Raw genomic sequence first — 21,517 nt, forward strand, 5'->3', positions numbered from 1 at the left:
CACACTGCTGGAGTGGCTGATACCCCTCTTCCCTGTGGCATTTGCATGAGGAGAGTAAGCGCTGTTTGTGTGGCGTGAATCAAAGTATCAGATCTTGTCACCTTTTTAGCAAGTCCAGTTTTACAGTCTCAATCTATTCTTCCTTATGTCCTTTGTCAATTGTTAATATAAATCCTATTGTTTAGATATCTGTGTGCCTAAGCCTACCAACAGATCAGGTGCCAGGATTATTCTTAGATACAATAAAAGATGGGGTTTGTGACTGCAGTTAACACCTGCTGCAGGAACACATGTACGACTAATGGCAGAGGCAAAAAAGGATCATGGTGGCCACTTTAAAAATTCAGTCCCTTGAGTGAGCAAGAAGGTAGAAATATTTGGATGGTCATGTATCAATTCAAAACGGATGGATCTGTATGAATAGGAAGCTCTCCAGCAAATGTCTTTGTTAAAGCTTTATACACATTCATAGGTAGCCAAGCACACAATTTAAAAAGGGATGTTTTCAGCGTATGGATAAATAAGTCTAACAACAAAAATAGCATACAGTGTGAAACCATGTACTGTTTTCCTAAAGTCAGTATTTGAAAGTATCAATTAGAGTGAACGGTCAGGTACCAGCCAGGGAGATGCCAGCCTTGGTGCCAGTGTTGGCAGCCTCAACTCACATCGTTTAGGTATGCAGCACCTTCCCTTAGCAGCAAGCAACAGTTTGTGCCACCATGAAGATTTCTTCAGGGTGCAAGAGTCCTAGTGGGATACAGATCTGCAGCTTTGTTGTTTCTGGCAGTGGTAGAAATGACTTTGTTCTCACTTTCTCTGGAGGCCAACATAGGTGAGATCAGAGAGCAGAAATTGAAAATGAGCTTTTAATGGAAATGAGGTCATGCGAGCCACAGAACAATGCAGTCACTCCTCTGCTGGTGCTTCTGTCCTAGTCCCAGAGCTGGACCCATCAGCAGCAAGAAGGCATGCTACAAACACACCATCTGTCCCGCAACCCCTAACACAAGCTCTGTGCCACCTTGATTAATAATGATTTTAATGGACCTTTTGGTAGCATTCCTGCAGGGCAAACCTTGTAACCTTCCCAACCTTGAGGTTTTCTATTGCAATTGCTATTGCTAGTGTAAGATTTATAGAGGTTTATTATTTTCACTTTTTAACCCTCCTGACTCATTATGTAAGCCAAGGAGGAAAATTCCTTTATATTTTCAGGAAAGAGGAATATCTATTTAACATGTTTGCCACATAGTGTACGTGCTTCATGAATTAATCATTGAGGGGGCGTATGTGTATTTGTTTACCAGGACTGGCTGGATAGTCATTAAATCAGTGCTAGGAACTTGTTTCTTGCCCTGGAGCACTATGCATCAGGACTGTTTTAATTGGGGATGGAGGAATCACCATGAGGCTGTCCCTAATGCAAGCACCTGCTGCAAATGACTCAGTCCCCACATTACCCTCCAGCAGGGTCCGGGTACATCTGCCAATATCTGTCATTATCTGAGGCACACTTGTCAAAACCATGCATCCCTTTAAGCTCTTGTGTGTTCCAGCAAGGGACCCTTGTCAGTGTTTCTGGCACCTGCAGACTGCTGTGCACCTGGTATTTAAATGGCACATAAATGTGTTTTGATTGTTTTCTCTCTTTAATGAACCCACCTGAGGGATATTTCACTCTTTATCTAGTAGCCTGTTACCCAGTCACTCACATTTACACTGCTTGTGTGGAAATTCAGAACTCACTTGTGCTGTTATACTAATCCATCTGCCAGAAGTCTTATCACAAAATCTGCAGGGCTCCCTAAGGAGCCTTTTGTACTGGTAATTTAAGCTAATGATTTCTAAACATATTTAGTCGGTTTTATGAAGACCTCATTAGAATGTGACTGTTTATTAAAAATCTAAATGAGGTCTCGGAGTCATTTAGAAAAATCATTGCTGAGTTGCATGAACAGTTCTTTGATATCGGATGTTGAAGTGTTTTTTAGTTAAGATTGGCCTAGTTTGACATAAGAACTTTCACAAAAAAACTAAACAAATAAGCAGCCCTTGAAGCAGCCTTGGAAAAAAAGTCTGTCTTCTTCAAGCTGGGGTCAACAACCTTCAACTCACAATGAAGTTCACAAAAAGGGAATGACAAGTAATTAATGGTATAATATACCTACATTTTAGTACAAGAATCAGAATTTTTGAAACCATACACTTAACAGGAAAAAGCAAAACCAAGACTCATAAAAACTCATCAGTGTGACCACAAACTATTTCAAAATCATGTATTCTGGATTATATTAATGCAAGAGGCCTCCATGCTCATCTTTCTAAGTGGTAGAGCAACTGAAGACAGTAATGTAATTTCAGGCAAAATCTTTTCCCAAGAGCTTTAGCATAATCTGGTGGATTATTCTAGAAGAAACAAAATTTTTTATTCCACCAGTGTAGCGGTGATCAGAAAACAGTCACAAGCAAGAAAACATCTTGCTTACTCCAGGAGACTGCTCTAGACTACAGACTCCAAAAGACAGAGCTGGATCCTTCTGTGGAAAGCAATGGGAACTGGATCAAGGTCTGTATGTACCGGCCAAAGTCTCAGGTTGCTTCTTGAAGTGCTTCAATATTTGCACACATTGAAATATTTCTTTCCTCTTTGAAGAGTTATGTGGGGAAGATTTAGAATATATTCAATTGTGCCATCTAGCTGTCACCTCCATCTTTGTTCTTGTTGGGCTGGTATGGTTGGCAGAATCAAACTTGGCACGCCACATCATTTGTCATTTGTCAGTAGTCACTTTCTCTCCCACTCCTTGTTTTTGCTTGAAGCAGAAGAAGTTTAATGAATCTGATTAATAAATGGTGAAGCACACTGATGAAATTCAGTGGAGTGGTTGATATATAAATATGCTGCAAGGACTCATGTTTGTCTATCATGGTTTTAATACAACAAAGTATTTACACAAAAAAATCACTAGAATTAATTATAAAAAATAAAACCTCACCCCAGGAGCATAGTAATTACAGTAATTAGAGTTTCTCAATTATTATCCAGAATTAGAAAACAGCCAGTGCTAATAGTGTTAATAAGCACACAAAAGACCCTTTTTTTGAAAGGAGGCAAGGTTGACTGCAACGGAATGGATGTGACAGAAACAGGGGAATGAAGGTCAGCCACAGAGTGGTAAATAGCCCCTATGCCTGCAGGCACACCTTAGCGCTACCGGAACAGCCTCTCACTGCCATCTTATCTCTCAGGAGTGTTGTGCTTTCCTGATAGCCATCTCACACTCCTCCTGGGTGACTTTTCCTTCCTAGGAGTCAGCAAGTCTGTGTCTGCACAGGGAAAAACAAAGAACACAGTGGTGGGTTACTTTTCCTTTGCTTGTTTTACTGGACCTGTGGATGACATGTTACATACATGGCAATCTTATCTGCCTTGCTGCAAAAATGTTGATGGCTCCAACTTTTCGGGGTTAAAAGAGTATTGGGGTCCACATGACATCAAGGAGACCCATGCAATGGTCTTCTGGCACAGAGGAAATACCTCCTTCATGCTGGCTGGCTAAAAAAGTATTCCCAGTTGTAAGAAAGACAAAATCTGTCAGAAAAGAAATGCTCTTCTCAGGAAAGGCTGTATAGGACCAGCCCTAAGCAATCACATGTACATGTGTTTGGGCCTTGGATGCTCAGGATATGCAGCCTTGGTCAGCATTCAAGAGACATTTCTGAAACAGGTACAAATATGTTTCCTTAACAAACAAAGCCCAGAAGTCTTTATGTTGAACCGGATCTTCAGATCCAGCTGATGATCCATTTCTGTTATAGACAGACATTAGATGTCTGAGAAACGCTGCCAAGTATAGCCCTGTCCAAAGACTTCTTACTGAAAACATATTGCAAAAAAACCAAACAAAAACTTCATAGGACATTCCAGCAACGTAAAAACTGTGTGAAATTTCCAATGGAGTTGCCACCAATTAGAATAAAAAAGGAAGTATTTGACACAAAGCTATTACAAAGCTTGCATTTACACATTCTACAAGTTTTGAGAGTCTTCCATGTGGAAGAACCCTCTAATAAACAAAGGTAAATTCAACTTGTATTTAAGATCCAGATCACCCATGACAGAGCTATTGCAGAGGTGAAACATAGTAACTCTTTAACACATCTCACAAATAACACGTTTGTATTTAGTATAAATGGAAGAACACTCTATCTAACTGAAACAGCCTCTACATGTAATAAGCCAAATTACCTACATTGGAATTAGTTCAGGATATGGCATTAGTGCTTCTTAGGATGTGTGTCATAGTTTTTAAGCATACTGGTGACTAAGATTCCATTTTAACTTTTCTGCTGAAAGAAAAAAAACACATTCTATAAATGAGAGGGAGAAAGGTTGCTGTGTGAAACCATTCCCTACCTCTAGGTAATTCTAGTCTCAGCTTCTAAAACCTGTAACTAGTGTCCTTCCCCATCTATGGAAAATTACTTTGTTTAATTATGTTTACCTAGAAAACCTGGTACCTGTGCTTATGGTACATAAATGTTATTATATATTTTGTTGTTATACTTTTGATTTTACTGTAATTCTAGCATGTCTTGTTGGATAGAGTAGCATTTTACAGGGTATCGATGAGAAAAAAGAAAACAATCATAATTTAAAACTATTGTAAATCTTTTGAGTCAGTGAGCCCTTCTAGTCATCAAATCAGATTTCAGCTTTCAAGACTTCTAACCAGAAATAACACGTTGGCGTTATTCCATTATTCGTAGCAGGGGAGGAGCCCTTAGGGAAAAAAATTGGCTGTTGTTCTTCAGGAAAGAGAAGGGAAGACGCTTTGCAATCATTTAATAAAGATGTCCCCAGACTGGCAATGTTAGCATCATCAAACAGGACATCAACCTACAAGCATTCAGTGCTGTCCTCTGTCACTCAAAGTAGAAATGGTTTAAGCTCTCGGTGTTTTGATGTTTTCTCATTTCCAGTAAAAGCCATGTTTCAAAGAATGTTAATCAACAGAGATTAATATCTTAATGCTCACTAATCCAATTGAGATAATTCACTTTGCGAAATAAATAGAAGAGGTTTAAGGATACACAAATGCATTGACCCCCTTCCTGGGCTAGCTGCTGAAGTGCTGCCAAGGTGTGGGATGCAAGTATAAGTGCAGTTTGCAAAGAGGGATTCAGGTTCTTTGAAATGTCAGCACTAGTGAAATGGCTCCATCACTGGAAGTCTCCTCACCTCAGCAGTCTCATGAAATTAATCTCTCAATCTCTCTGTGAAGGAGGAAGTATCCTGGAGGTACCAACACAGTTTTACCTTACCCAGAAAGCAACATGTAGAGCTTTCTAACCTAACATAAAATTAACAGGTTTTAGAAACAGAAGGCAATCCACTAACCTGGTGTTGCTCTGTAGTTCAACTAATGACAATATTTTGCTCTAGGAACAGAAGCATGATGCAGAGCGCAGGCTGTTCTGCTCAATGCAGGCACGTCAGGTCCTCGGAGCACAGGATCTGAGCAATGTGCCCATGATTTCACAGTTGTGTAAGGGATTAAGACAGGCTTTGAGGAGCTCCAGCTAATCCTGTAACCATCCTTCATCTTGGCGTGGGACCATCCTTGTCATGCATTCTGTGCTCAGCCTTTTTTCCTCCAGGACTGTGCTAAGGTGCACTAATTTACAGTTTTTTAATGACCAGTGGGAGACAAAATTGCCAAAACATAAGCAATGAAATAGAGGCAATCCGTATTCTTCTGTTGGTATTAACAATGGAGGCAGGAATACTGCAACAGCTTTACCTTGGGTTAGTCTTACCCTAAAGCAATTCTTCTAGACTAATTCTCTTTTATGGCCAAAGGAAGGCCACCCCATGGGTTCGGCCTGTCAACTTAACTTCATCTAACCCAAGCTACCGGGTTGGTGGCCTGCTAACAATATACCTGATTCTTAAGAACAAAGGGAATGCACTCATTCCCTTGGGTGGAAAGCATTAGTGTACGACTACTACTGGACGTGTCCAGAAAGCCAGCTGTTCTGGGCAGAAGTTGAATGCGAGTGCGCCCACCAGGCAACCTAGAATTACTGCTGGGGCAGCACAGTGCAGCAGAAGGTGGAGAGTTGTATTGGCTCTGAATCATCACTGGAAGAAGTTAGACTGAGCTGGTAAAATTCATGGAGATATCTCTCTCCCTCTGGGAGCTGTGAACCACATAAAGACTTCTGTCTGTGTTTATACAGACCCATTCATCTGATAGTGCCAAACAGTATCTTAAATGTTCTATTTCTCAATACCCTTCCATGCCTCTTTTAAAAAACTGTAAAATAAGGTACAAATCAATTAACTGACTTGCTCAAAAGCAAACAGAGAAAATGAAACAAAGAAATACTGAATTTTCTCTTCTGTCAAAGGTTGTTTTATAACATATAAAATGATCTTAAATCACAGTACATTTTTTGTTTGAAAAGTATTTAGATAAAAATACTTTCAATTATTGGATGTCCTTTTACTTCAAGTCAGCAAAATAAAAGTATTTGATGTCATCCTAGTTATATCTGTGGAATCTGTTTAAAATTTTCACCAGTGAGCTTGGTCGTCTATTTCATTGTATATCCTAGAGGTTTCACTTTAGAATTTATGTCTGACTTGCCATCATTACAATCTATGCAGTACATAGCCAGTTGTATCACCGTTTTGCTAAGAATATTTCAGAATTGAAGGAAATAAACTTAGAATAACCGATGTTATTTAAACTGTTCTGTACTCACTACAAAGTATATTTCACAGCTAGCTCACATGTTAATTCTGTAATAGTTCTTCTACTCCAAACCTCTTAAGTAAATGAATTACTGTCCTGGCTTTCATACTGCCTTTGGCTAGATGTGTCACATTGCCAAATGACTAAATATACAGCTTCAGAAGTCACAATTTGTGTTCATTAGCTATCCACTGCCTACATTGTTTGTTATATTTAGAAGCAGCAACAACAACTTTCCACCTTAATTTTTAATTCTTAGTTTCTCACGTTAGACTGTTATGCTGGGGGATGGAGCTAGGGGGTGGAAGTAGGTAATAATCTTCTCCAGACTTCTAAAATTATTAGTAAAATGAACATGTTTGGAACAATTGGACAGTGTACCTTGGGATGAATAGATTAAACCAGAGCATTTTTGTTATGTCTCTGGCAATCACCCTTTTATCTCATCTTGTGATGAACATCTGTATTTTTTGGCACATTGTTGGGATATAAATGTGGGGCATATCTGAACAAACTCTTAATTATAGTTCTGCTCAGATGAGATTTCAAAATTAGGTTTTTACGTTGTGGAGGATATTTACTGTTATGGTAGCAACTGCGCAAGGAAAAATCTAATGCATTTAATATTCAGTTCTGGATTCATGTATCAATTATTTAGCTAAACCTTCTGTTAGCAGGTTTTTTCTAAAACATGTATCAAATGTTTATAAAAAGGGAAAGAGATTCATCAAGTTACAGTAGCTAAAGCTGTGCTAAAAAGAAAAAATGAACAAACATATGTTACCAGCAGTGTTTCTCGTATTTGATGAGTAAAACCATATTCTATTTTTTTGCAATTCCCTTTCCTTGTACAAATAAAGGCCCTGATCCAATAAACATTTCTAAGTGTGGTTTTGATTTACACTATTTAATCTACTCCTGTCTTGAAGACACCTCTGCATTTATTTGAGAGGTCCTGGAGGAGGTAGGAGACTGGTCTTTGAGCATTTACTTAACTTTTGGCTCATCAGGAGCCACAGAGTCCCCATGTCTAGAGCTCAGCACGTGCAGCAGCACTGCAGAACAAGAGCCAAAAGTAGGAAAGAATCCTGGATTAATAAAAAATAATAATAATAAAAAATCCATTTGATTTGGCTTTTTTTCCCTCTCCCAGTGAGTGAATCATTTAGTGTTCGTCTGTGGCTCTGACTGTGGCTCTGGCACTGTTCCCATGGCTGTTACAGCCCCTATTCCACTTGGGAGAGTTTTCAGGAAATTGTGTTGTCATGGATCCTTCTACTCAGCTCCAGTCTGCTCCGTGACCAAAATCCCCTGTGCAGCAGAGTAAGAAATCCCCAGCGGGCCCAAGCTGCATGAGGCACAAAAGGCTGTAACGTCTGTGCAGCATCCCCCAATGCTTCCCTAATTATCCCACTGGATCATCTTAACTAAAGTTTATAAAAGGAGTGGAAGCAGATCCAACAGTTAAGGCATAAGAAGATGGGGAGTGTGCTCTTCTAAATTGGTCTTTCTAAATGTCCCTAGTTCTTAGTCATAATCCAGGCTGTCTAGACTTACCAAGTTAGAAACAGGCATGTTTTCCTTCAAGGCTGAGCAATTTAATTCAGCCAGGGTTGGCGGTTTTTTCCCTGGTTGTTTATTTTACTAAACTAGAGCTGTTTTGAGGATGGCAGGCACCCATCAGAAAGAAACAAGGCTAAAGTTAGCAACAAAGAGGCGTGCTGATCAGTAGTGCTGTGACTAGGATCACCACCGCAGCTGCTCCCTTCCTACGTGCATTGGCCTGTCTTCGTGTGGTTCAGCTTCCAGCTACGGAAAGGATAAGTCAGCAGGCAGGAAAAGGGAATTGACTGCAGAGATGGGGTTGTCAGTGGGCTGCTGCAGTCCAGAGGCAGTGTGAATTGCCTTATTCTGCATGGGGAGTTGAAAAATCATCTTAGCCATAGGTAGGAAAACCCCATTTCAGAGAGTTCCCAGCAATGACTATAAGAGGGTCCATTTGCTGGTCTAAGGGATTTTAACACGGACAAAACAATGAGCATTCAAATTTTTTCACTTAGCTTCTATTAGAGGATTTTTGTAAATACATCCAAACAAGGTAAAATCTGACTAAATATCAAGTAGATGCAACAATACATAGCAGCAGCAAGTACTTAAATGCTTGCAGCAATGTTTAATGCTTTTGAAATGGTTGTTCATTGCTTACAACTGGTAGATATGCTTTGGAGGTGAATACACATTTGCCAGAGATGCTCAGTTAGGCACCCTGGGACTGGTTCTTGGCTGCTGGAAACCTTCTCATCCACACTGACACCCTGTCAGCTAGCTGGCTGGTGGACATGGCGGGGGGAGCAGTCTTGCTACCCTTACTCCTGGAACAGGAGTTCTGAGCCCTGCAAGGTCTGTTTGGTGTCCCAGCCCCAAGCCTCTCGCTGTGGAAGGGAACTGTATAACCTGGTGTTTGCCACTTGTCCCAAAACCATGCTTAATACAGGATGAATTGTGAAGAATATAAAGAATTTTTCTTAGCCAATACTAATAAGGTTACTAGGTCTGAAGACAAGCATAGAGAAGTAAATTAAAAACCTGAACTTCAGCTCTGCTCTAGGAGCTTTCCATCAGCTGTGTAAGCAGGAATAAGCTATTAGGATGCTTCTATAATTTTGTGGCTGGGAGCCAAGGTTTATGACCAGGCTACTCTTTTTCTCTGAAGAGTATCCTGATGTGGGGCTGTTTTTTTCCAGTCCTTCAACTCAGTTCTGTTCAGATTTAAATTTTATCATGCTGAAGAGTCAGAAAAAAGTGTCAGAACTACTGACGCTGCCCCAACAAACTTTATTGTATCAGCCTATGTTACTACTTTGATGTGGCAAGACCTATCATCTGTTCAGACAGTAAAGAGGGGTTGTACATGATTATCAGCTACATCACTGAGGTGATACAAATTGTGAGGAAGGTACTCCAGTCTGACAGGACAAGGTTTGCCTGCAAAATCTTTTGTATACTGAACATGGAGTATGTATAAATAAATCATCTGAATCATGCATTACAGTTTTCATTGTATGCTTATACACACGTTCATCAGTTTTACCTTTTGCTCAAGGCTAGACACGATAGTGATCCAAATATATTGGCTTGAAAACAGGTTTGAGAAATACTCTACCACTTGTGACATTTTTTTTTCTATCAGTTTTCCATTGAATATTTGAAGGGTTTGGGTTTTTTACCCAACCCATTTAACTGTATATTTAAGTAAACCAGTAGATTTGCATGTATTAAAAGATGCATTTTAAGTTTTCCCTTCAGTGAAAGAGAGAAACCATTCCATGCAGCAGATGTGTAACAGATGCTACTCCTAGCACGTACTGCACTACTGGACGATGGCCAGATGCAGTGGTGATAGTGTAGCTATTACCATGATAGAGCAGAATAAAAGAGAGATATGTAAGTAATATGTTAGCTCTCCCGCCCATCGCCTTGTTCACACAAATGGGAAGGAGGAGAAAATTCTTCAGTCTGTCAGCTATCTACATCATCATGTACAGTCCCCACAACCACCCACTTCAAAAAATAGGAGAATAATAGCACAAATTTGAAAATGTTAAACATTGAAGTCCATTCCATCTAGACCACACAAGGGCTTGGAAAATCTGAAATACAGTTAAAAAAACCCAGCTTAATTGTATCTCCATCTCCCAGGACAAATTTGCCAAGAACGCACAGGAGGTCCGGAAGCCTGCTGATATCAGTATGGAGGAAAGGGAAATTCATTCCACCTAGCCTTAGCCTTCAAGAAGCCAAACACCTAGGCAAAGGCAGTCATCTAGACTCTTCATAAATAAAAAAAATAACGGCACCTCTAGAAGGCATTCATCCGACTCATCTTAGTTTGAGTTAAGTGAGATGAATCCCATCCATAATGTTTGGGGTCATCTAGTGAATTGGTGTTAAAGCTCAGACATAAAACTCATCTCTTGACTTCAAGTGTTGAGTTTTGCCACTTGACCTCTCATCAGTTCCTTTGGAAAGTTAATCTGAGAAAACAGATACTTTGCTAACAGTAGAGAATATCCTTCCTGTCTGAAAAGCATGTTTTCATTTTAGGAGGTAGGAAGACATTTTTGAGACAAATGACCAGATAGAGGTTGGGGAAAAAAACCTTCTGGTGGTAGTTGTCCCTCTGGGCACACCCTGCCTTGGAAAGCACAGCAAAGGAACAGTTACTCGGAGCTGTGCAGGGTATAAATAACCCTTGTGCTCCATATGTATTTGCCTTACCTCACTAACCACAACACAAATCTCACCTGCAACTCTGAAAGCTGTCTTAAAAAAAGAAGAGGCAATGTTCCTTAAACATAAATCATTTCCACATGCAGAAAATGTGACGGTTTTGCACATGATTGCATTTTAAAACAGAAATCATTGCACAGAATACAGAATGGATTCAGCATGAACCTTCTAAAATAAATAAACCGTAATTTCTTTTGTATTTTTTAAAGGTCAAATGCTGCAAATACTGGCCAGATGACACAGAGATATATAAAGACATTAAAGTTACCCTAATAGAAACAGAGCTCCTGGCTGAATATGTGATTCGAACATTTGCAGTAGAAAAGGTAAGTTTCCAAATTCGGTTTTCTTAAAGAGAATGGTATCTGCCTAAGTAACTTTCCTACAGATTCAACATAGGAAAGTTAAATCTTTTGCCCAACATCACAGTTATGTAGCTATTTTTTGGGTAAACGGCTACTGCCCTCTTATGGTAAACTGCTTTTCTTTAAATATATATCAGCCTTTCTGCACTTTCCATCACTGTTGGCCCCTGCCTGAGTTAGAAAAATTGTTGTTCCTTTGCTAGGAGAAATCGAAACCTTCCTCCCAGCAATCAATTGAAAAACACATTTGTGCTGTTTTCCCATCTTAGGTTCTCCACAATCATTTTCTGTCTGTGACAAAGACTGTATGCACCATTATTCAGAAGTCCGTGGTGGACAATACTGTTATCTGTTGGGCTTGTGTGTTCCTCATCAGCAGAGACATAGTTGTAACAAACTAATTTTCTTCTCAAGGCACCTTCACTTTTCATGTGGATACCGTCTTTTATGGAGAGTTCCAATCAGTGTGTTGTATTACTGTTTATTAGAATAATGCCATGTATTTGTTTGATGCTTACTAGATCTTGTAGCTCTCCTGAACAGCTTGCAATCTATGGACAGCATACAATTAACAAATAAGATACTAACTGAAAATGAGAACAAGCAGGGTCAGTCAACGCTGAAGGGTGTCATGCATTTTGTGTCAGTTCAGGGGTTTTATTCAGAATTCATTAAAGAACAGAAATGTTTTAATTGTATGTATCAAGACTCATTTGAGTTGCAGAACAACAAGGAAAGGGCCACTTTGGAAGACTTAATATTCCTAATGGTGCACTGAAGTAATGTTCAGTATTATCATGAGTAGATTTTCAACTAATTAGCTTAGAAGGCTCCTTTTGATTTAGTTGCAGTACCTGTGATATACTGGTTCTCTGTAATGATGAAACAGTTATGGTTTTGAGGAACATAAACTTTAGCATTAAAGAATCTTGCACCCAGGTAGATGCAACTGCCAAAAAGACAACCCAACAGGCTCTCTGTACATACATCCACAGTAACCAAGGAATTATGGTTTTTTCTGGTTTATTCTTCAAACTAATACTTAAATATGCATCAATACAGCAACCTGAGGGTAATGATAATAGAATTGTGTGGTCTGAATGAACTGAAATATTGTATCATGTTTACCACTATACATATTGTACATCGAATTCACTCATGCCTGTTGTTTCCTTGCATTTAGATATTTTTAATAAACAGATAAGAAAAGGTGGCTACACTTTGAAGTAGATGAAGCACTGGTTGATTTCTATTCTGCAGATTTTAAGTCCGTGCTTTGATGTTAGCTTTTCACTTCTTAACTGAGACTGGAAAAAAAAACCTAGAGGATTTTACAGTTGAACATAACCAAGCTGTCTTGAATAAGTGCATTAGAACAGCTAGAGATAAAAGGCACTAAACATTTTATTTCTTTAAAAAAATCTCCATCTGAAAAGATTTCATTTAGACACTGCTTTTTAATAGTTGGTAGTTTTTCAGTAAGCCTCTAAAGGCAGTGTCAGTGTAGTTTGAGTAAAGTACATTTGTTTTTACTCTATTTTCCATATTTTTTAACTCTTCCAATGGTACTGGAAGGTCAAGTCTGTACATCTCTTCCACCATAATTCGCTCAAATTTATATTTCTGATCTACTGGGACTGATACTTTTCAGCCTCTCTAAGACAAGCTGCATGATGAGACAGAGTGCACCCTGACTGAATCTGCAGGTAACACTAAGTGAAGGATGTTGTTGAAACGCTGAACATTGGAGCCTCAGTACCAAAGGACTTGAAGATTTGGCCAACAGAAACTGTAGTAATTCAACAAGGGAAGACACAAAGTTCTGTGCTTTAGGTGGACTAAACCCATGTGTCAGTACAAGCTGTGAAATCCTGGGACATATCTGACATCCAAGCTGATTACGGATGTAGGTCATATGAGCTAAAAGGGGAGATTAAGAGAACTGGACTTGTTCAGTGTGGTAGAGATGAGGAGAAAGGGTAAGGAAGATGTAATTGCAGCCTGCAACTACTTCAGAGATGTTTAGAACATCAGAGGCACCATGTTCTCAGCGGTAGTGAAGGGCGAAAGAAGGGCCAATGGCCAAGAAGTTGCAGCATGGAAGGCTTGCAGTGGAAGAACTCCTTCAGGAGGAGGGTAGTTCAGTGCTGGAGCAGGTTACCCAGAAAAGTTGTGGAATCTCCATTCTTGGAGGTCATCAGGGCCCAGCTAGACAGATCTAGTGTTGGCCATAGACCCACTCTTGAATGAGAGGTTGTGCTGGAGACCTCCAGAGGTCTCTTCTGACCATCTTTTCCTATTTGTGGGTGAACGTCTCACACCTGCTCCTAAAATGCAATTTATAAGTTGATTTGTTTGTAGGTAAATCAACCATATTTTTTTTCTTTTTTTAAATGGCTATTTGGTAATTATTGAGGAGTAGAAGGATAATGCTAAGAAAATTGAACCCAAAATTACATTCTGATTCTGAGGACCACTTCCTAGATACACTTTATGTTGTGTGCATAAGCAGTTGCTTTGGAGCAGTTCCTTTACAACACAGCAGTTCACTCAGACAAATTACTCGGGTAGTAACAGAGCAGCACCATAAGTATTTGTAGCAATTTTAACATCCTAGGGTTTGTTAGCAATGTAAACCATTTTCTGTTTGTTTCAGCTGGAAAAAAAATAGTAAAAAATACAGCCTTTCCAACCTGAGCATATACTTTTATGTTTCATGCAGTTGTGTTGCTATTTTGGGTTTAAAAACCAGCAGGAAAGCTACAGACATGAAAATCATTCCTTTCTAGGTATAATAAACAAACTTATTATAAAAGTACCCTATATGCAAAACCTTTTCTAAGTAACTGAGTGTTACCAACAATACACAAAAATGCAGTCAGCATAAGAGACTGCATTTTCAAAATGAATGCACAAGATATGCAGGATATATCCTGATCTGCACAACAGCTGGGCACATTATTTTGTACTTAATTTTTTGTAGATTACATGAAAATCAAGGCTACATACAGCATGAAGAATTTGTGTGGGGTACTTGTTTCAGTCCTCAGTTTGTATAGTCATGGCATTGCTTTTTTGTATGGGATCTTTGTTTCTTGGGGGATTGTGGGCAGTTGTTATGAGCAATATAAGAGTGTTTGGGACATGGATACCCCACCTACACACAGCTATTTACAGAGCTGGAGGCCTTACTTACAGTAGCAAAAAGATGTGTTAACTAACACACTAAAATCCCCAGAGTACAAAGACCAAATTATAATTGAATGTGTTTGCTAGACTGTCTTAAAATGCAAATTACTTTTTCTCTTTCTGGTTTTCAATATGTTTTAAAATTGTTTTTTAGGATATAAGGTCGTTTCTGTTGCAACAGTATGACCTCCTCAGTCTACACCAGTGTCACATATGCTTTTCATCTTCTCCCTTGCCTGCCTTTTTCTGTCGCAGTTTCCGAGGGAGATGAGTGTGGATATTCCTCTGAGCAGATGCCCAGTCTCCACAGACCCCCAGCCTGAGCTGTCACAGCATCAGGACCCCAAGATACACCAAGCCCACTCCAGTTGTGTAGCACTGGCACAGCCAAAATTTCTCAACTATTGAAAATCCCAAACTCTTTTAGCTTGCATACTAGCTGTAAATTAGGAAGTTTATATTACTTCATTGTGCAGAGAGAATTAGACCTTTTATATGCAAACCAGCTCAAGACAGAAAATACATCTTTAAGGAGAAAAGCCATAAACCACCAGTTATTAATATCGCTGACATTTAGTCCAGCCTAGACATGATATGTCATAATTTTGCTGTTTGCTTATGAAATATCTATGATGGCCTCTGCTCTGTGGATTTCTAATGAGAATAAAATACTGGCAGCTATATTTTCAGAGGGGGAAGAGGAAATAGAAGCACTAAGAAAATCAAACTTAGCATCCACACATCTAATATCCGGACTGCTCCAGAAAGTCACATGGGAAATTACTTACACAATCAGCTTCTCATTCATACCTGTCTCACCATATCCATGTTTTTGTAGACTGTGGCAAATCACTTCAAAGGTGAGCATGTGAGGAGCTACAGACACAGTCCCTGTGATACGAGGTGCAAAAAGGTTTCTTGTATTCAGCTGTTTCTTTCAGACCAATGAAGGAGACAAATGATAAGAAAAATTATGCTAAAGCTATAGCTCCCTGAAGTCAACAGCAAAACTCCTGTGGAGAACAGTGGGAAAAAAAAATCATCTGTGCTGTATGTTCATGGCCTTGCTGCTAACCTGTTCTGTGATGATGGCATGCATCTTAAGGCCACAGTTTTCAAACCAGGCTAGTGCTTAAATATAGAGATGAGCATCTATGTTATCGCTAGAAGTTTCTAACCAATCTGGTGCTAAATTACTCAATTTTGTTGTAAGGCTTTGAAACCAGTTGATATGTAACCTTTGAACTTGTTCTTCTGCTATGAGAAAGCTCTCCAGCAATCTGGGCAGATTGTGTTGGTAGGGGGTTGATGCTTTTCAGCAAGGCTCAGGCTTCTGAAGTTACATTCTTACGATGTCTCTCATCCATATTCTTTCACATTCCAGCTTGTTTTTCTTTTTCAACTCTTGTCTTTTGAATAGAGGGGTGCTCATGAGATTCGAGAAATTCGGCAGTTTCACTTCACTGGCTGGCCAGACCACGGTGTACCATACCATGCAACAGGCCTGCTGGGATTTGTACGGCAGGTCAAATCCAAAAGCCCACCAAACGCTGGCCCTCTGGTTGTTCACTGCAGGTAGGTAGGAAAGAAATCTCTCCATTACATTGTCCACTAAACTCAGGACCTACTTTTGCATCTTCTGTACTGTGTAATCCCCACACAGGTTGCTGAAGCCACTGGAGTTCTAGCCACAATAACTTAATATCTAAAATATAAACAAGAATGGAAAAATGGAGTCTGAAATCCTGCAAACACCTGAATGCAAGGCTCAGTTTCAGTCATCATCCCAATGATCAAGTACCTGTGAGATGAACCCTTACACTTTACATCTCCCAGTACACTGCTGAACATTAACTGTATTCTTCTTTTAATTTAGCGCTGGTGCTGGCAGAACTGGATGCTTCATTGTTATTGACATCATGCTAGATATGGCAGAAAGAGAAGGTGTTGTAGACATATACAACTGTGTGAGAGAGCTTCGATCTCGGAGAGTTAACATGGTGCAGACTGAGGTATTGTTAATCTACTGGATTCGATTATGTGCATAAAATAATCCACACACAAACCTGAAGAACGGCCACCCAAACAAATGCACAGTTGTGCTGCACTTAAGGTTCAACATGCTTTTTACAAAAAAAGGAATATCATGAGTGTTGCCTCTCTGGGCAGGATTCGTTTTAGAGTACATCTTGTTGAGGCTCAGTTACGTGATAGCACCTAACAAAGTGTGCAGAGGAATGAGGAAACGAGAAACTTCTGAGTTTTATTATGGAGTGTAACTGCATTTCTGTTTGTACTTGTAACTGGTTTGAGTCGATCCGTGTATATTAATTTCTAAATGAGAGGGATAAAGTTTTATGAACTGCTGTTGTTTCTTCTGCTCTTGCTTCAGTGCTGGTAGTCAAAAAGAATTAGTGGCAACTGTATTAGCTGTAATTTTTTTATTTACCAAAATACTAATAGCATATGCTTTCTATGTCAGTAATTGTTTTAATTGCTTTACCAGGAACAGTATGTTTTCATCCATGATGCTATCCTGGAAGCCTGTCTTTGTGGGGACACATCTATTCCAGCTTCTCAAGTTAGGTCTGTTTACTATGAAATGAATAAACTGGATCCTCAAACTAACTCCAGCCAGATCAAAGAGGAATTTAGGGTAAGCTGTTACGAGCATTACCCTAGAAGCTCTACAGTTCAGCTATACTAAAGACTTCTGCTTAAGTGAATTTTAGACCAGGCCTGGGAGGGAAAGATGGCAAAAGAGGAAAAATAACTTGTCACTAATTGCTATTGAATTATGCTAAATCATAAAAGAATGCAATGGGGTGGTAGCAAAACCTTCTTTTTACTCAAAGAAAGTATGGTGATTCACAGAATCACAGAATGGTCAGGGTTGGAAGGCACCCCTGGAGATCACCCGGTCCAACCCCCTGCTAAAGCAGGGTCACCTACAGCAGGTTGCACAGGATCGTGTCCAGGCGGGTTTTGAATGTCTCCAGAGAAGGAGACTCCACAGCCTCTCTGGGCAGCCTGTGCCACTGCTCTGTCACCCTCAGGGTAAAGAAGTTCTTCCTCATATTCAGATGGAGCTGCCTGTGCTGCAGTTTGTGCCCGTTGCCCCTTGTCCTGTCGCTGGGCACCGCTGAAAAGAGCCTGGGCTCGTCCTCTTGACACTCAACCTTAAGATATTTGTGTGCATTGATAAGATCCCCTCTCGGTCTTCTCCAGGCTGAACAGGCCCAGCTCTCCCAGCCTTTCCTCACAAGGGAGATGCTCCAGTCCCCTCATCATCCCCTTGGCAGCCCTCCGCTGGGCGCTCCCCAGTGGTTCCCTGTCTCTCCTGAACTGGGGAGCCCAGCACTGGACACAGCGCTCCAGGTGCGGCCTCAGCAGGGCAGAGCAGAGGGGCAGGATCACCTCCCTCCACCTGCTGGCCACGTTCCTCCCGATGCCCCCCAGGCCCCCATGGGCCTTCTTGGCCCCCAGGGCACACTGCTGGCCCATGGGCAGCTGTCCCCCAGCACTGCCAGGCCCTTCTCCCAGAGCTGCCCCCCAGCAGGCCAGCCCCAGCCCGTGCTGGGGTTATTCCTCCCCTGGTGCAGGACCTTAGACTTGCCTTTATTGAACTTCATTAGACTCCTTCTTCTGTCCTTTCTCCAGAAGGCAGGTTACTCTGCAGCTGTGTTTGAGGTTATTTTTCTGATCTGTATGCTTCCAGGATTTTTTTGCTTCCAAGCCCTGCTGACTGTGATGTGTTTTCATTTCTCTGCATGTTGATTCCCACTGAAACTGAATGCTGAGCTGATCTATTCTTCAATATTTTGGGATGCTTTCACTGCTGTGTTAATTTTTCTGTTGTATTGTTTACTCTTTTTGAAAGACTTTAAATATGGTGACTCCGACACTGCGTGTAGAAGACTGCAGCATAGCACTTTTACCACGAAATCATGAAAAGAATCGCTGTATGGATGTTCTGCCTCCAGACAGATGCCTGCCTTTCCTCATAACAATAGATGGGGAGAGCAGTAACTACATTAATGCTGCACTGATGGATGTAAGTCTCCACTACATCATTAATAATAAAAGGGAATAAACAGCCTTCCAAACAGCAATGCCAGAAAGTAGTCAGCATAAGATGGCTGTAACCCTTCTAGCTTGTTTTCCAAAAACGTGGCACAAAATCTTTAAACTTCCAAGTACGTTCAGGATCCCACATATGTTATGTCACAGCCAAGGTTCCAAAGCCATGCTCAGAGAGCAAGTCAGGGAGTTTTGATAAATTAAATGTGTCTGGATTTCTCCCTAGTGCTTGAATTTTTAACCATCTGACCCAGGGAAAAAAGAGTTACCTATTAAGACGCTAAGGCAGTTACTTAATAATAATAAGGTTTGCAGTAATATTTCATTTCTCTTTGTTTATAATTTAAACAGTAATTTACCAAAAAAATAATTGTCTGTCAGCATAAGATAGTACACAAGCCATTAGTTCAGTCTTCCAGTTTATTTCTTGTTGAATGAATGGTTCCTCTTCATGTGGGGGCAGGGGGGATGTGGGGGGGGGTGGTCTAATGCATCTATTGTAACTCTAATTCTGCTAATAGAATATTAGTAACAAGACACTTAAACCGCCTTTACAGTCTGTAGATATTCATAGACTATCTTTGTCAATTTAGAGCTATAGTAATTATGGTTGTCAAATATATAAACAACAAGAAAACAGAGTTTAGCAAAGAATGAACACATTGTAGATGGCCTTTTTTAAAAGTGAAGCTGGAGTAATAACAGATTATAGCAGTTTTTGCATTTCTTTCCTTCCAAGTTTCAAAGCATTATCCTAAAATAAGCCTAAGTTCAAAATACTCCTATGAAAAAGTGGCTGTATTATCTTTATGTTTATCTGTGTCGAGAAACTGAGAACAAAAGTTTAAGTGACTTCTCTAGGTACTCACAGTAGGTCAACGATATTTCGTATTAGAATAGAGCTTCCTTGATCTGCAATTTACAACCTTGCCATTACATTGTCTTCTTTCCTGGAGAGTTCAGTGCTGGTTTGTTGTACGAATTATGTACTGCTCAGGAAGAGCAGTGCTTAATACTTGCTTTGAAAATGCTTCCCTTCTTCGTTGTTGAAACAATGAGCTGTATCCAAAAGCGAGACTGGGCAAAAGGCTCTGAGGGAGGAGGTGATTTGGGTTGCTTTCCAGCTGAAGCACCCTAGCCAGGCACCTGCAATATCCCTGCACTGACAAACAAGAGCAGACACTTGTCCCTCTCTCTAAACACTCAAGTCTCCAGCAGGCGAGATGATGCATTTCAACCTCTTCACTTCTTCGATTGAGATGCAGTTGGATCACCTCATGTAAGCCTTCAGCGCTCACTTCAAGCAAAAGGGGTAGCAAGGATGATTTTCGTTATTCAACATCAGAATGAGTTTGAGAATGTTTTTTCCTAAAAAACTGCTGGAGCTTCTAAGGGGGTAATGGAGAGCCCTTCAAGCATCTTTCATCTGCATGCAACTGCCAGCAAGACAGGACCAGTAAGGTAGAAGGCAGCTGACTGATATACCAGCAACATCAATATTGGCTGATTGCAGTTTGCCAAAACCAAAACAAAGAACTGAAGTCTTGCATGCCTTCATCTGTAACCCAAAACACATTGGATTCATTTTCTGTGATCTCTTCAGTGACTGCCTCTGAAAGAAAGATGCAAATAGCTGATCAGATTGCATCTCTGTCATGGTACAAATACTTCAGTTACAGACAGGCAGAGGCTTCCTTGCCCTCCTTAATGAAGACAACGGCAACCCCTCCCAGCAGTTGCCCCAGTATGGCTATGCTGGCCTTCAACACTCAGGAGGACATAAGTGAAAATACTAGTGTGAGATCTATGATGGAACAGTTCTGCCCAACAGTTTAGTCAACGACATATCCTGTTACTGAAAAAAAACCCAAAAGCACTGAAATTTATCCCCTGGGTAGCCTCGCTGCTGTCAGATAGACCAGAATTTCAACAGTATTTCTGAAATACAACTAGATATTTCCTTTCCTGGGCATCATTCAAATTAACAGCTAAGTGCAGACAGCCAAGATTAATCTGTCCATTAAGAGCTCAAAACAAAACTGTTGCTCAAAATTTTGTAGCAGTTGCATTGGAGGCAAAAACCTCTGATGATTTTACTCTGTGCCTGTGGCATAAAATACATTTCAGAAGTATAATATCTGCAGAAGTTATAGTCTACTCAAATACAGTTTATTAACTTTGAAGCATGTAAGAGCTCAGGAAAAAGCTGAAAACAATGTATTAATTACATAGAAAATAGAAATAATGCTTTCAGTCTCGAAGTTTTGGGGCTATGACTGGCATTCTGCTAAATGGATTTTTATCTCATACCATTCTTCTCACTATCTTGTTATTTCTTTGCAGAGCTACAAGCAACCGTCAGCTTTTATAGTTACACAGCATCCCTTACCAAATACTGTCAAAGATTTCTGGAGACTGGTCCTAGATTATCACTGCACTTCAATAGTTATGCTGAACGATGTGGATCCTGCACAAGTAAGTCCAGAAAACTGCTCCACTCAAAATAGGAATGCTAATGCCTCAGCATTTCAGAAAAGCTTTAGGACATAATTAGTTTTATAAAACAACATTAAATACTAACACACTGAAAAATTTATTTATAGCTTGGAGATACACATAGAGAAAGAGGAATAAATCAGACCGGTAGCAGGTTCGCCACCAAAATGCTAATGCACACACACATAAGTGCATGTGCCCATCATTTGTTCTGATAGGAGAACATGCTTTGAGAAGAGCCGCTAAAAGCCAAAACTGATGGTTGTGGAACTCTGACTCAAGTCTGAAACACACTAATAGCCAAAAGTCATAAAGAGAAGCCAACAATTATTC

The 21,517-nt window shown here is 40.1% G+C and overlaps 1 protein-coding gene across 10 annotated transcripts in view; it reads left to right on the forward strand.

Annotated features, from left to right (window-relative positions):
- The window catches only part of PTPRM (protein tyrosine phosphatase receptor type M), a 481,575-nt gene that overhangs the window by 447,926 nt on the left and 12,132 nt on the right, over nucleotides 1-21,517 (forward strand). For all 10 annotated transcript variants that reach the window (XM_027802895.2, XM_027802897.2, XM_027802902.2 and 7 more), the window contains 6 exons: nucleotides 11,264-11,380; nucleotides 16,029-16,183; nucleotides 16,485-16,620; nucleotides 17,115-17,264; nucleotides 18,489-18,662; nucleotides 21,032-21,163. In XM_027802895.2, coding sequence (XP_027658696.1) covers nucleotides 11,264-11,380; nucleotides 16,029-16,183; nucleotides 16,485-16,620; nucleotides 17,115-17,264; nucleotides 18,489-18,662; nucleotides 21,032-21,163 — 864 coding nt within the window. The remainder of the gene's footprint in view (nucleotides 1-11,263; nucleotides 11,381-16,028; nucleotides 16,184-16,484; nucleotides 16,621-17,114; nucleotides 17,265-18,488; nucleotides 18,663-21,031; nucleotides 21,164-21,517) is intronic.

This window comes from Falco cherrug, chromosome 3 (assembly GCF_023634085.1).
Source record: "Falco cherrug isolate bFalChe1 chromosome 3, bFalChe1.pri, whole genome shotgun sequence".
Classification (NCBI taxonomy): Eukaryota; Metazoa; Chordata; class Aves; order Falconiformes; family Falconidae; genus Falco; species Falco cherrug.